Source organism: Candoia aspera, chromosome 2 (genome assembly GCF_035149785.1).
Source record: "Candoia aspera isolate rCanAsp1 chromosome 2, rCanAsp1.hap2, whole genome shotgun sequence".
Taxonomy (NCBI): domain Eukaryota; kingdom Metazoa; phylum Chordata; class Lepidosauria; order Squamata; family Boidae; genus Candoia; species Candoia aspera.
Window position 1 is genome coordinate 80,495,174 of NC_086154.1, and position 16,816 is coordinate 80,511,989.

The 16,816-nt window shown below is 38.9% G+C and overlaps 1 protein-coding gene across 2 annotated transcripts in view; it reads right to left on the bottom strand.

Moving 5' to 3' along the window:
- Nucleotides 1–8,239: 8,239 nt before the first annotated feature.
- FNIP1 (folliculin interacting protein 1) overlaps nucleotides 8,240–16,816 on the bottom strand; it is a 104,279-nt gene continuing 95,702 nt past the window's right edge. For both annotated transcript variants that reach the window (XM_063292320.1, XM_063292319.1), the window contains 3 exons: nucleotides 15,569–15,766; nucleotides 14,003–14,118; nucleotides 8,240–12,933 (listed from right to left, as the gene is read on the bottom strand). In XM_063292320.1, the coding sequence (XP_063148390.1) occupies nucleotides 12,855–12,933; nucleotides 14,003–14,118; nucleotides 15,569–15,766 (393 nt within the window). In that variant the 3' untranslated portion in view covers nucleotides 8,240–12,854. The remainder of the gene's footprint in view (nucleotides 12,934–14,002; nucleotides 14,119–15,568; nucleotides 15,767–16,816) is intronic.

Sequence of the window (16,816 nt, forward strand, 5' to 3'; positions counted from 1 at the left end):
GGAAGGATAAAATATCAGGGATAGCTTTGACGGTGTGGTCAGTGAGCTAGAGCCAGACATCCTGAAGAGTGAGGTTGAATGGGCCTTAAGAAGCATTGCTAATAACAAGGCAGCAGGAGACGACGGCATCCCAGCTGAACTGTTCAAAATCTTGCAAGATGATGCTGTCAAGGTAAGGCATGCTATATGCCAGCAAATTTGGAAAACACAAGAATGGCCCTCAGCTTGGAAAAAATCAACTTATATCCCCATACCAAAAAATGGAAGCACTAAAGAATGTTCAAACTATCGAACAGTGGCACTCATTTCACATGCCAGTAAGGTAATGTTCAAGATCCTGCAAGGTAGACTTCAGCAATTCATGGAGCGAGAATTGCCAGATGTACAAGCTGGGTTTAGAAAAGGCAGAGGAACTAGGGACCAAATTGCCAATATCCGCTGGATAATGGAAAAAGCCAGGGAGTTTCAGAAAAGCATCTATTTCTGTTTGATTGACTACTCTAAGGCCTTTGACTGTGTGGACCATAACAAATTGTGGCAAGTTCTTAGTGGTATGGGGATACCAAGTCATCTTGTCTGCCTCCTGAAGAATCTGTATAAAGACCAAGTAGCAACAGTAAGAACAGACCACGGAACAACAGACTGGTTTAAGATTGGGCAAGGAGTACGGCAGGGCTGTATACTCTCACCCTACCTATTCAACTTGTACGCAGAACACATCATGCGACATGCTGGGCTTGAGGAATCCAAGGCTGGAGTTAAAATCTCTGGAAGAAACATTAACAATCTCAGATATGCAGATGATACCACTTTGATGGCTGAAAGTGAAGAGGAACTGAGGAGCCTTATGATGAAGGTGAAAGAAGAAAGTGCAAAAGCTGGCTTGCAGCTCAACCTCAAAAAAACCAAGATTATGGCAACCAGCTTGATTGATAACTGGCAAATAGAGGGAGAAAATGTAGAAGCAGTGAAAGACTGTATTTCTAGGTGCTGTCATGTTCCCGTTCCGATGTTTATGGTTCCTCGTAACGTTTCACATGTCATATCTGCAGTTGCGTGCCTGCCTGGCCACGCTGGTAAATTTCCTTTGTGCTGACTTGTGATCTTCTGGAATGTATGTTTGGGTTATCTCTGCTGTTCAAGGTTACTTTCTCAGGCCGATTCTAACGGTTGCTAGCATCTGGGGGGGGTGGTTGCTATGCTAGCCTGAGGGGAGGGTTCGCAACGGGAGCAAGGCTTTTTAAGTTTGCATTTGGCGCGCTTTTGCTCATTCTCAGCTTTCTTCGTAATTTGCATACTATTCATTCAATAAATTAGTTTTCTCTAGTAACTACTGATGAGACTCCTTTTATTGGAATAGGCAATCATTACAGGTGCGAAGATTACTGCAGATGCTGACTGCAGTCAGGAAATCAGAAGACGCTTAATCCTTGGGAGAAGAGCAATGACAAATCTCGATAAAATAGTGAAGAGCAGAGACATCACACTGACAACAAAGGTCCGCCTAGTTAAAGCAATGGTGTTCCCCGTAGTAACATACGGCTGCGAGAGCTGGACCATAAGGAAGGCTGAGAGAAGGAAGATTGATGCTTTTGAACTGTGGTGTTGGAGGAAAATCCTGAGAGTGCCTTGGACTGCCAGAAGATCAAACCAGTCCATCCTCCAGGAAATAAAGCCAGACTGCTCACTTGAGGGAACGATATTAAAGGCAAAACTGAAATACTTTGGCCACATAATGAGAAGACAGGACACCCTGGAGAAGATGCTGATGCTAGGGAGAGTGGAGGGCAAAAGGAAGAGGGGCCGACCAAGGGCAAGATGGATGGATGATATTCTAGAGGTGACGGACTCGTCCCTGGGGGAGCTGGGGGTGTTGACGACCGACAGGAAGCTCTGGCGTGGGCTGGTCCATGAAGTCACGAAGAGTCGGAAGCGACTAAATGAATAAACAACAAACATGGAGGAATGAGAATTTTATTTTCTCCGCATTTTTCTTTTTTTTTTCCCTTTGAATGCTTCATCTGCATGTCTCTATCAGATATAAAAAGCCCCATGGAGGGCTTATCAAGCTGTGATGGGGTCCTCAACCCTCAGCAGAGAGAGATCATTGCAGTGAGCAACAGATTCTGGGATGGGGTTCCTTCCCCCTTCCTTCTATCTCTTCTTCCTGAGCTCCTGCAGCTTTTCCCCACAGCCAGATTCAACTGACCATCTAGTTGGCTTTTGTAGGTGGAACAAGGAGGTACCATCATCACTGCTTCTCCACTGGGAATCAGGTGTGGCTTGGTGCAGGCTGCGGGTTTTGCAGAAGAGTCAGCTTGATGTTCAGTCAGGTCACTCGTGTCTTTCATCCAGCCCTTTAAAAAAGAGCAGTAGGGCTGTTTTTCGCCTTTTAGGAGCTTACTGTGTTTTACTGTATCCCTGCTATTTGGGTTTGGTTTTGTTTCTCCTAGCTGCTGATTGATTGATTTGCAAGTCTTAAACAGACTAGTCAAAGCTAAGTGTGTATGCTGCTGTTTAAAAATACAGAGAACTCCCTTTAAATGGGGCTTATTTTATTTGTTTTGTGCCTCCAAGTCAGTCTTGACTCCTACATGCAAATCCATGCAGTTTTCTTGGCACATTTTTCAGAAGTAGTTGGCCCTTGCCTCCTTCCTAGGGCTGAGAAAGAGAGACTGGCCCAAGGTCACCCAGCTGGCTTTGTGCCTCAGGTGGGACTAGTCTCATGGTTTCTAGCTCAGCGCCTTTAACAACCACTGCACCAAACAACATTATATTCTAAACTTCAGTGGTGTGAAGGTGGCATTGTTGATAGCCTTTCATCTCAACCCTTCAACAAGGTGGCAGATGCCCAGAGATTCAGAGGCAGCCATGAGAAAGGGATGGGAACAGCCTATAGTTATCTACCATCAGCAGCTGCAGTACTTTATTCAAAGAACAAATAGCTTGTATTATATAAGGACATACCCTCTCTCCACATGTTGACAGAGTTTTCACTTCGTTTTGTCCAGGAAAGGGAAGCACCATTTTTAAAAGGCTGAAGAAAAAGTAAGTGGCCAAAAAAACCAACAACAACCCAGAGGTAGAAAGAATTTCTCTTCCTTCTTTCAAAAATACTCCAGTATTTTGATTACCTGGAGCCATAGACTAAAACAAAAGAAGGAAGCACTTTTTCATATCGTTCATAGAGAAACTGCATTTGTTTCCTCGGGAAGGTAAGGAATGTAGATTGGTAAAATGTCTCTGTTTATGCAGCCACTTTCAAGAGCAGATTTTTGATCTAGTAATTTCTTATAGTTTTGATGGAAAAAAAACAGGAGAAAAATGAATTAGATTGTTTATAGGGCACTGGGGATTTGATTTTATTTCTTAGATGTACAAATAATTTTAATATACCTACCTACATATATTATTTGTGGAAGTGCTGTAAGTGGAGCAATTTTACGGGAAATGTCTGCTGGTCAATGACTGTAATAAAGATTTTGATTCCAGGAAATGCAATGCAATGCAATGAGGAAGTCTACTTATCTCTACTACTTATTCCACTGCAGAATTCTTTTACATTCTTAGTTCAAGCTGCAATTATTATTATCCTTATTTCAAAGGGGACTAATTGATTTGAATAATATGATGGTTATGCCTCTGAACATTATTACTGGGGAACAACTGGGAAGGTGCCATTATCCTTATGTTATGAGCTGAAGGTAGACATTTTGTAGACCTTTTATGATCAAGGATGCTGGAGCAGATAGACTGTGCTGTCTGGGAATTTTGGGAATAGTAGCATCAAAACATATGGAGTACATTAGGTTGGGAAAGGCATTTGATCTGATCCAGCTGGGATGTTATATTCTTGATGTCTCTGGGGATTTGAGAGGCTTCAGCAAATGTGTCAACTCTGAACTGAGCTGTGAGAAGTTACATCTTTACAGCTATTGTTCATGGGACATTTCTTGTGATTTTGCAACTTGGTTCTATTGTGTGTGAGCTTTGCTGAAATTTCTCATGTACGTTTTCATCATACTGAAAAATTCTAAGTATGAACAAGAGGCTCTTTGTTCTCAAGTTCTGTGTCCTCATATGCAACTTGGTCCAAGTAAGAAGTTTGAAGAATGCTCCAGTTACCTCCTGAAGCACAGATCTTATAAAATCCAGTATTTGTGAGGATCCCTTGCCGGTACAGTGTATCTGCGCACTGTAGGTCATTCTGTCAGAAAACTCAGGAAAAGGACTGATATATATTTCTAGGAATTCCTTATTATTCCCTTACCCAGAACTGTAGTAAGAGCAACATATCCATTCACAAATATGGCTGTTGTTCAGATTAATCTAAATGAGCCAGCCATCATTGTTTATTTTTAATAACTTAGTACAAGGAAGCAAACAATTCTGAAATAATTTCAGCACTTACAAGTAAGGGATCTGAAGTATTTTAAATTCTTCTTTTAAACAAACCTCTAGACTTCCTTGGAAGATACAGACTGGGTTTATGATCTTTTTCTATCAGATTTAAGATAAACTTATTTAAGGTAAACTTGAGGTAAAAAAGACATTGATAATTTGAAAAGTATTCTAAGATGGTCTTCAAGAAGACATTAAGTCAGTTTTCATGGAGAGTCCCTCCTATGATCAGAAACGCAGTTTTCACTTGGACACATCATTAATTCAGTTGTCATATTCATTCTGGCAGGTTCACCTCCCCAGATGACAATTCCAACAGAATTGTACTGTACGTGCTCCATTGCTATAGTGTTTCGGCTGGGACCAATAGCTTTCTGCATCCTATCTCTCCATTTTGTAGGGAGCTGACATGGGTGTAGGAAGTTATAGGGCCATCATATGGAATGACATACTTTGAGCTATCTGTTACCAGGCATGCATATGACATGCCCTGCCCTTTTGTATTTCCATTCTAGTGCTTCTCTGATGACATCTTTGAAGTCTTCAAAGACTTTAAAGTCTTGTGGAAAAATGTCTATCTTCCATGTTTGATCTCTGAGCAAGATCTTTAGCACTCACCTCTCCGTTATGTGCTGGGTAACTCTAAAATTCTCTGCTTGGGTTCCACACTTCAGAGCTGTAGGTCATCACGGGTATAATTGGTGTTGAAGGTGCCCGCTCTTGCTTTGGGGTTTCCCACCTGTTGTAGTATTTCTTTTATGCAGTTAAAGCTGAGACATGCCACAGTTCTTCAGTGCAATATCTCTTGGTCGATTATGTGCAGACATTGATCTTCTGGATGAGGTAGATATAAAACAAGATGGTAGAGAATTGACATCCTCTATCAACTCATCTGGTTTCCTTTCACTATACAGGCAGAACTGGTTTTGTACTGAGTCTTTTTCCTGTTGATTTTCAGGCAAACTGCTCTACTCACCACATTAAAATCATTTAGGCACTACTCAGCTTCTTGGACATTGTCATCAGTAAACCAGAGATAGATGAACTTCTTGCTATCAGTGCTGATACCTTTATCTCCCCAGTTGAGCCCTCTAAAAATTTTTTTCAAGGGCTGCCATAAAGAACTTTACTGGGTAGATTGAGTCACCTCAATGTATTGGGATGTAAATTGGGTGATAAGAGAGTGATGATGATCAAGCAGCCTTCATGTATTGATTTGAGCAATCAGGTGTAGACCTCATCAATTTCTCAAGGCATTCACCACTGCATTCATTTCTATGTTGTTCAATGCTTTCTCATAGTCAACAAATACAAGGCATAGAGGCACATGGATTTCTCATGTTCATGGCTATTAATTCAAAAAACTACCAAGTCCAGGAGATTACTAACATTGACTCTTGATGGAGTTATGCTGCCTCAGAGGTACTAAACTTGCAATTTGGGGGCCCTTCTGGGTTCGCTATTCCAACCTGATAAGAAGGTGGAAGCTGTGGCTAGGAAGGCCTTTGCTTAGCTCCAGCTGATATATCAAAAGTGGCATTATTTGGATCAGGATGCAGTGAGAACCATCACTCATGGCCTTGGCATTTTGCCGCTAGATTACTATAATTCACTGTATATATGCGGTTGCTTCTGAGAATCACTTGGAAACTTCAGCCAGTCCAAATACAGCACCATGTGCTTCTTGGGCAGCTGAGCACTGCCACATTACACCATTACACTATGGGAGCTGTGATGGCTGCTGGTGTGTTTCTGAGTGTGATTCTAGGTGCAGATGACTTCTTACAAAGTCCTATATGGCTCGTGGCCTGGGTATCTAAGAAACTGCCTCTCCCAGGTAGATTCTGCCTGCCCACGCTGGGTGATCAGAGGATACCTGCTGGGGGTGCCCTTCCATTCATGGTATGATGGGAGAAGGTGTAAGGGATGTTGGTGGGTGCTCTCCATCTTTGGGCTAGCTTAACCCTTTAAGCTCCCACTTTCAGGGCCTTATGGAAGATCGTAAAAAATTGGATTTTCTGGAGAGCCTTTGGAGGATTGATCAGTGTGGAGCTACTGGTGCCAGAATGGATTTTTTTCTACTCTGCATTGTATTGTATTGTAATGTTACTATATTGTTTTATCTATTTGGGGTGTTGTATATCACTTAGAATCCTAGTGAATTGTGGAGATAAATACCATAAATAAATGAAAATAAACTATAATCATTAGTGTGAAATTAATCACTATTTCCATCACAATTCATGGCTCACAAACTACAAGGGCTGGGATTAGAGAACATGCTTAATGTAGTATTTAACCCAGCTACAGTAGGCTAGTCTTAGGCTAGCCACTCTCACTAGTTTCACCCTTCCTTATAAGGGACTAAGGCAAGCATTACTGTCCTGGGAGAAAGTATGGAAAATGTTTTGAATGGCCAGAATCTGTTATTTAAAAGTTTGTTGTAGTAGTAGTAGTAATAGTCATTATTTATTCTTCACTCAGTACAAAGAAAAATAGCAGAAGGGGAATAGAATAAAAGTTGTACTCCAATAATGCAGCCAGAAGTGCTGAATGAAGCGTTAAGAAAGAAGAGCATGCCTGACCTTGAGATCAGTTCCTGAATTTCTTCCCAACACAACTCCATGCCACATCCATGCCCCACATAGAAATACTGCTAGAATTATCCACCTGCACGTCCCAAACCAAGTTAAACCAATTTTTCTTGCTTAGAAATTTTAAAGAACTTTCTGAAAATATTTTGGCTGACTTCTGATGGGAAACAATGCTACAGATTCACATAGGAGGTTCTCTCACAGCAAATGAATTTATCTGGCTCACTATCAGTTTCCACCAGGAATCTTCTCCCACCTTATATAGAAATGCTAGGGATCAATTGGTAACTTCCGGAGCACATGAGCACTGAGTTACAAGCCCTTCACTCCAAGATGCTGTGTGTGTTTTATTGCACTGTATGTTGAGTTGAAGAGGAGAACAAAACTAGATGAACTTGAGGGGAGAAAGAGAGAGAAGTACTCAGTAGACATTAAAAAGCTTCATCTTCACCAGTGAACATCCCCTCCCAAGTGACAACAATGTTTCTAAGGCCTTTTTGCTTTCCAACAGGAATGTCTAATGATTTGCACATCCTGCCCATTGGTGCTTTCAATAGCATATTCTACTCTTCTCATCAGATGACCCCTCCTCCATTCCTGATAATTATGTAGGAGAAAACTCTTGCTTCCCTATCAGTAAGGGCAGCATTGCTCAACATTCAAAACCTCACCTCAGAAATAGTTGCAATGCAGTTGGATGTCCACCTTAAAAGGTGAGGCCTCAACCTGAAGCATAGCACAAATGTGCTAAAGAAGTATCAGCCTGCTCAAGGAAACCTTGGGGGCCCCAGGTGATGCCTCCCCTAAGAGCATATGATCATTCTGCTCTTCTTCCCTGGTTCTGAAGGCCTCTGGGAAAAAAGAGGTGGGTCTGAATGACTTGTGAAAGCAGCAGTGGTTGGAAATTGCCAAGGTCACATTTAGTCTTGTGTCTGTCCAAAATCCAAGGTAAGCAATAAAGGTGTCCTAAAAGAATACACTGATAATGCCAATTCATATTCCTGGCATGCATTTTCCCATTTTATTCGCAAATAGCTGTGCACCTTTACTTGCAGCAGTGCTGCAGGATGGAGGTCAAAACAGGCATCACAATCAAAGCCCTGCCCTTCTGTATGTGCCTGTGACATTGATGCAGGTACAAAAGGGATGAGACTTTGCTATATCTGAAATAATTCTAGATTATGACATTGTCCACCAACATTCTGCCACCCTGAATAAAATAAGACAAAGTTAACAACTAGCAATTAAAGGGACAATCTTGTATTTATTGCACAAAGTTCCCCTAAAACTGGGAAGTTATTATAATACAAGTGCACATCTTGAGATATGTATGTACATTTGTGTATGTGTATGTATATATTACAGAAAAACACAAAAGATAACAAGTATGTACATTTTATCCAGCAGAAAACACATAACACCATTTATATAATTTAGAGAAGACTGAAAACAAAACAATTAAAACCCTATTAAAAATCTGTTTTAACTCATACAGATTTTAAAAGGCTACATTTAAAAATCCTGTTTCGGATTCCCCCTTCCCTTTGTTTTTTAACAATCTTGCACTTGCAAGTTCCACTGGAAATAATTTTGTTAGCATGTATGTACAATATACTTAAATATTTTCAGCCTTAAAATTAAGACATATTAATGGGCATTAGAAATATTGAAAAAAATCAAGAAGATTAGTTTTGTATATACATTGTTCTGAAAGCATAATATGTTATGAGGTCAATGCTACGGTGCTGTTATATTTCCCTTAGAAAAAAAATTAAAATCCAGATAGATGTATGTAGTACCTCGATATTTCATGTACCATATACAAGTAATCAGTCACAGGAAAGCATGCTGTCATGCCATACTTTTTGCACAGTAACTATTCCCATTATATAATTAGAATGAGTAACAAAACCATTAAAAAAATCAAATTAACCAAATGTTTGGAGTTGGTGGGTAATGTCTTATTATCTAATGATTTTGAAGAAATTACATCAGTGGCAATACTTACTGCTTGAATAATCTTACAAGCCTTTAAAATTGCCAGTGACCATACAGTTCACTGCTACAATGGAAAAACCTCCCCATCTAGAGGCCCTGGTTATGTGTGATGAGTTCACCCAGGAAGCAGTTTGAATGGATGCCTCCAAATCACCAATAGCCACCATCAAGAAAGGTAACACAGTAACTACACAGCTGTCACACAATGCAGAAGCAGAAGGAGAATAAGCAAGCAAATTCTTTGATCCAACAGAATTTCCTGTATTTTACAACATGAAAATAGCCTAGCAGAATATCTTAAATCCACTTGTACTATAAAGAATGCCTCTGTGGCTGAGAACAGAAGCCCAAAGAAAAACTGGAGATAAAGTTGCAATCAACAGCTCAATTTCTCAATACCATAGGAGGAAAACTAAAATGGAATATAGTGTGTTTGGGATTCTAGTTTTAATCTGGAAATTAAATTGATAAAGGACAAATTGATAAAGGACAAACTATATATGGCAACAGCAGACGATCCTGGCTTTACATGTGAACCACACAGGGCTGCTATTAGATACTTTTAGATATGCAAATGATTGTTTGTCTTCTACCATCTTGTGTACCTATGACCTTCACTTCATAATAATGAAGATGGAAAGGAAAGCTGACTGAAGAGAACAAAAGCCTAAGATATAAACTCTTCTTTTTGCAAAAAAATATTGGGGAAAATACAGTATAGTCACAGCAGCTGGCATGAAGCAGCAATGTGGAAACCCCTGTGGGACTTACACTGGGCTAAAATTATAGCTTTCAGTGGTGCAGACTTTATCAGCGCACCCAACAAATTCATTTTTTTCAACATGAAAATCCTTGCAACCTGCGGTTTCTTCACCAAACATGCAGAAGGTGATTGTCTGCAAGATCTATTTGGGGGATGAGGGGAGGGGAGAGATCTATATTCAAACTGGAATGCAAATTATTTCTCAATGGCGGGGGAGGAAGCATAGAATATATTATGACTCAGGCGCCCTTGACCATTGGAAAACCCTTTTCCCTTAATAGTTTCAGCTTCTGTTTTGGGGCAGCCTTTCAGGTCACATTGTTAAAATATTTAATTTTAGTACAACTGAAAGCATAAACTTGATTGCACTTGATGAGAACCACATAGACAAAAACCTAACCATACATTTATCTTTACCCAGTTTCCTTTTATTAAGATATGAGAAGAGTTGAGCCCATGTTTGCCATTCACTGGGGCTACCTTAATCACCAGCCCAAGCCCAGTTAATTTTAACTACAACAGGCAAATGTTATGTCCACTTAATTGCAACATTCAGTGCAGCCATTAGGAAGTGACATCTGCACTAAAATCAACCTGTTTTCACATTATGTTCATTGGGGAGGCAGCCTGATTTGCAAAGCTTCTTATCTTCACATTTGTTCTGAAGAAAACAACGGTTGGACAATTTAAATGCTAAAGCCATCCCCCTGCATCTACAACTGTAAGGGTTCCAACAGACAGAATGCTAATTTATGATTAGCTTAGAACTAAATTAATTGCTATTCATTTTTAAGAAGCAGTTGTTGCTGTAATGTTAGCCCCAGTCCTGCCTATTGGGGCAAGTATTCAAATGTAATGGGGCAAAAAATAAGTGAATATGAAGAGGGGTAGGAGAAATCTTGCTGCTGTGCAAGGTGGTAAACTTGTCCAGTTAAAAAAACAAAAACTCCAAATGCTGGAGAAGTAATCAGGTAGCAGGAAGAGTGGGGAAGCAGGCATCCTTTAACAACTGATAGGGCTTTGCAACAGAGGATAGTTGTAGGCTTGTCCAATTATTGTTTTAAATTTTAATAGGCTGCACAGGCCATTGTGCAATAAAATAAATTATTCATAAAAATACCCTCTGGCTTCTCTAGCTGAAATTGTTTTAAAGTTCTCAAATGCATAGAAGGTTGGATGGGGTTTTCTCCTATTATTAGTGATGTCACAGACCTAATCCAGTGAATACAGGCATAGTACATAGCAATAGTGTTATCAAAACAGGAGCAGAAGAACTGTGTTTACTACAGACAGTGGCAATGTGGACATACGCTTTCCAGCAAAGGCAAGGAGGAAAGTCACTCGCAACCTCAAAAAATAAAAGGAAAAAAATCAACAACTAAAGGGCTTCGTGTGTGTATGAATTAGGAAAACTGTGTTTTGATTTTCACTGAATATGGGATTCAACATATCACAAAATAAAGTACTTCAGAATGTTGTTGATGCTTGACTAGATACAGGGAAAAGTATCAAACCTTTTTAATCCATATCCCCTTATTTAACCTGAGGTAGTAAAGCTGGTTCAAGATAATAGCATTGTCCCCAAACTGAAATCCTCTACATCTTTTGGGACCACAACTCCCAGAAGTCCATGCTGGCTGGGAATTCTTAGAGTTACAGCTCCAAGACATCTAGAGGGCTCTTCAGGCTGATTTACAATATATATATATTTATAACTTATAGGTCCCATATCAGAATTCTTTATTGCTTAATCATGACCAAAACAGTAACATGGGATAAAGGGATGGCACAGTTGCACTTTCCTTTTCTACACCCCCACTCCACATTTCCAAACCTTCTGCCAATTTGGAGGATGTATGAGGGACTGCAAGTGGGCACAGAGAGCTTGCCAGAGGACACAGTTGGATAAAACTTATAAATCCCATTAAATTCCCTGGGACTTACTTCAAAGCAAACATGCATATGATTATATTGTAAGCCAGTTCTTAATAAACAGGTTAGAAAAGTGGTCTCATCAGAGTAGCCTGCCTAACAATTAATACAATGCAAACAAACTGAGTTTTAAAGTCTAAAATTTGTCGGGAGAGATTTTTTTCCAGCATTCTAACTCTGTATTGTATCATAATTTATAAGGTATAAATTCTCAGTATTACACTATCTTCTGAATTTTTAAAAAATACTCTGAAACCAATGGAACTTCAGTATGTAATAAAGCTCTTACCTCTTCTTTTTTAAAAAATAGTTTTAACAGCACCTAGTTTTTCTTTACTGCATCCCAAATGAAGCATGATCAAGGGAAAGAAATTCTTATTAAAAAAAACTATAACAAAATATTACAGAAAATTTGTTCAGCTTCTTCCTTTTTTTTTTTTTTTTTAATAAAAAACCAAATATTTGTTTTCTGGAGTTTTTGAAAAGTAGCATCAACATCAGAACAACAAAAGCATAATGTCAATTTCACACCCAAACTGAGGAATGAATATATTCATTCATCCATTCATTCTCAATCAATATCACACACTCACACACACATTACACCCAGGCCTCCTCCTATGGAAAGAACTGCACGCTACCTTCCCAGCTCCTACCTGCCTTTAAGAAATAAACATTTCACTGTACTTCTAATGCAGTTGAATTGGTTACAAAAAGAGCTTCATCATTATGCATTTTAAATATTCTCCTGATTGGCCTCAAACATCAGCTGGTTCCATTCCCTTGCACAAACACCAACAGCACTATGGAGGGCTGCGAAGGCTTTCTTCATTCTGGTGATCCTGTAATTTAACAGTCTGCAGTAATATCCACTTGGCAATCCTTATCCAAACCATGTACAATACTCCGAGCTCTAGTGTCTTCTTTAGCAATCTGAATCTCTGTTCAAGTGGTTGGTTGGTTGATTTTTAAATGAATAGGCAAGGAAAGAAAGGGACCATGTTTGTACATTTTGTGTTCACTTGCAGAGGCACATTATCAAGTTGGCAGGCTGTTCAATTCACCTGCCTGCAAGCAAGCAAGAGTCTGGAAAATGGAGGTTCATGTCTGTTTCCTCATCTTCCATTTTATAAAAATAGAATTATTGTCTTTGCCCTTTTGGTGTTTTAGAGAAGAATCTGGGCAACATATGGAGAATGGGTGCTTGCCACAGCTGCCAGTAAAGGGAGGTCACTGGATTCAATCCTAAAAGACAAAGAAATATTATCAACAACCAGCATGACCTGAAATGTTCTAAAGCTCATTAGACTTTTCTCATGTTAAAGTACTTGTAGTTAGCTTATTAAAACATAAAGTTTATCTGAACTGTCAAGGTGTTTTAAATATATTGCAGTAACCTATGAATAATAATAATAATAATAATGAATAATAATGAATAATATGAACAATGGCAAACCACCCTGTTATAGTCTGCCAAGAAAATGTCATGGAAGTGGCATCCCCCCCAAAGGGTCAGACATGACTCAGGGCTTGCACAGGGGACCGTTCATCATCACACAACCTATGAATATGTTTGTAATTAAAGAACACAAATGCTTATTTCATAAATATATATGACTGGACTGTTTGTCACAAGAAACAATTTCCCCAGGACCTGTCTGGTGACAGATCTGCTTTGCTAAAGATTTAATTGTTTCCAGCTGTCTTGGGAATCAAAGTGGATGGATGCAATTCAAGAATATTTTCATGCACACAGATTTTAACCACTGGGTTTAAATTTAGAATGCTTTCTTAAAGTTAGGTGTGAACAAATAGCAACCAAAGAAGAAAGGAAAAAACAAGAAAATATATCCTTTGTATTGGTCTGGATTTTATATGCTTCCTATAAATATAGCTTTAAGGACTGGCCAGCATTAAGAACAATATATTGAGATAGACATACAAAGTGTTGTTCTCCCAAAAATTTTCCTGTAATTTACCAACAACCAGCTCTAATTGCTGCCCTTAGATAGATCCTTTTTGTCTAAAGTTCTCTTTGCTTCTGACAGGAGTTAATAGCCAAGCAGCTGCTGATCCTAGAACCTATCTTTCCTGTTCCAAGTAGGTTATAATTTAAAATTTTGCAACTCAATGCGGATGCTATCTTTGGAAAAAGTTCAGTGTGCAAGCAAATGAGATCAGAATTGCAGGTCAAGTCACTGATGCTTTCCTTGTTCCTGAGTATGAAACATTTGTTGCAAATAGCCCAACAAGTTGTATATTCAGAATAAACAAGTAAATAGGACAAAGAAACTGTATTGGATAGAAAGCATACCCCAGTACTACTCCCAGCTCCTTCACATGAACCCGCATTTGGCCTTTGAGATATTCCGACAACATTTTGCTCTTAAAATACAGTTCCTGCAACCGATCTTCTAAGTGCATGATACACTAGGGACAAATGAAAAAAGAAACAATAACATCACAAACTAGTACCCTATTTCAGCCCACAATCCACCTCATCATATTGTCCGTATTTTAGGCACATAAATATCTGAACGTGCCTATATTTGTAGTCATAATCAGTAAAGATATTAGATATTAGTAGTGTTAACCTTTGATAGCTGCCAAAGTTTGATAGATAACTTAACCAAAGGTAAGTCTCCCAAACAAGATTCTTGCAAAGCTTTCATTAACTACTGAAAGGGGAAGGAAAGGGGTACCAGAATTTCAGCAACTGAATTCTTATTCATACAAAGCTTATTCATCTCCTGCAATATCTTAGTGTGAAGACTTACACTGTTTCTTCTTAACAACTATCCTGTGAGATGGTTGTATTCCTGTCTCAATGATTTCCTGTGCAATAATGGCCTAAAGATTAAAATTACTCATGAATTACAAGTCAACATTTTGTACTGTGGCTTGTGACTTGAAAAACCACATCTCTACAGATCAAGGAAAACCTAGCAGCTGCCTCTTTCCCAAACCATCTCCTGAATCTTTATTAGCCTCTGAACTACTGCTTACAATAGGTTGCACAGCCAAATATGCCACCTCCCACTTGGGCTTTTGTCAAATGATAGCTAAATTATATATGACTAGTGATAACCTCAAACTGGGAGGAAGATACTTAATGAAAAGCTTTCATGCATTAAAACTTATCTTGCTAAATATTGGCAAGTATTTCTGAAATAAAGCAAAAAAAAAAAAGGTGCAGAATGAGGCATTATCCTCAATCTGATTTAGTTTCATTATTGACATTATCATCAGCTTTCAAAATAGCCTCTGATTGGATACATACTATATTCTTTAAAAAAAAATTGTCATAATGCCTACCAGAAGCTACTTTCAAAATCAAGAATGATATAGGAAAAGTAGAATGGTTGTGAAGGGCACAGGAAGAAATAAAGGAAAAGAGGCAAGCAACGAGTAAATATTAATTTGTTCCCAACTGACTAGATTGTCTCCATCTCTGATGAATTTCATAACTTTTTCCAGTTATTGGAGTTATACATTCAAATATGAAAATTAAATAGTCTGTAGTCTGCAATTTCCTATTCATTCAGCATAAGAAACAAAACCTGAGAGTGGGAGCTTTAGATGTACTGGGAACCATTATTTTGGACCATGACCTCCATTCACTTCTGCTGTTCTATGCGGAAACATCAGTCTTGGGAAACAATCAGAAGTTGAAGAATCACTAAGTTTTCTGGGCAGTTCCAAAGTTTGTAAGCGTGAGTAGAGTTGACATAGAAAATAAATTCAATTGGAATCAAAGGGACCAAAAACATTTTGCTTTTTTTGGGGAGAGGGCAAGTATTGTAGGATAGCAGAGTGACAGAAATTGCAGAATTCCATTCAAGGTTAAACTGGATTTATGCCTGGTTGCCCAGGTACTTACGAAATTTGGAGATAAATTATGCTTATAAAGTTGAAGAGTGGAATGAAGCAGGTTGGAGACAAGGTTAGAGACGAGCACATCTTTCCCAAGTTTGTTATCAGTGATTCGCCTCTGACTACTGGCCACTTGCACTGTCCATTTATCAGTATCTGCGATAATGCAGACAGCTTCTGCAATTGGTTCATCCAGAACAGGATGCTAGAAGTCAAAGAGAAACATGCCATTTAACAAATGCGACTTTGGTTCTAAAGATATTGTAGCCAAGAGCCAAGGGTGTAGAGGATTCTTAGCAAACATGGTTTTAGAATGAAAATCTCAAAACATATTTAGCATCAGGGTACAAACGATGTATATGCAACAGCAGAGATCATTATTCAGTGTTTTGGGAAAGCTGTAGTTCTATGAAAACAGTATATAATTCAGTGACATGAAACAAACAAACAAACTCTGCAGTGCATTCACTGTAGCCAAGAGGCAGAACACAAGCAACTATAAAAATCAGTCTACGTGTTCAAGGCAACTCTGGATTTGTGTTCCTAGAAAAGCAGTTCTAGACCTCATTTTCAAGAACAGGTTGTGATATGGCAGAGGATCACATACAAGCTCTGAAACTTATTTGAAGATCTCTTTCTCTTTGTGTACAAGAGTGCTTCAGATGGATGCACAAAAACAACTAAACTGATACAGGTCAAAACACCTTAGAATGGCTCTACCTTTTTCATTCTGCAAATGAAGTTGCCTAAGGAAGTCATCTTCCAATTCATACTGGGAAATTGTGAAGTTGCAGCCATAAGCCTAACTTAGCCACAAAGACCAGCAGAGGGAGCAAAAGAGAAGCACTTGTAAAATAATGGCTTTGAAGTAGTTTTGAAGCAGATCAAATGTATCCAAGTTGTTTACATTTGAGCCACAAAAGCCTAAATAACGACTGAAGTCCCCAAATCATCACCAACATTATTATTTATTCAAATTTTTGCCACCACCCATCTCCCCCAACAGGAGGGACTCTCCAATATCAACTCTCTCTCTCACAGCCAGTGTTATGTATGGGGACATACGTCAGTGTCTGTGTGTGATCTATATATATTGTCTCATCACCCTTGGCAATTCTTGATGTTGGAAATTATGGTTTAAGAAAAGTTTCTCCTTTTTTTGTTTGAAAATGGATGGAAAACATCCATTTCAAGTCACAAGCCACAGTACAAAAATGTTGACTTGTGCTTCCTGAGTAATTTTAATCTTTAGGCC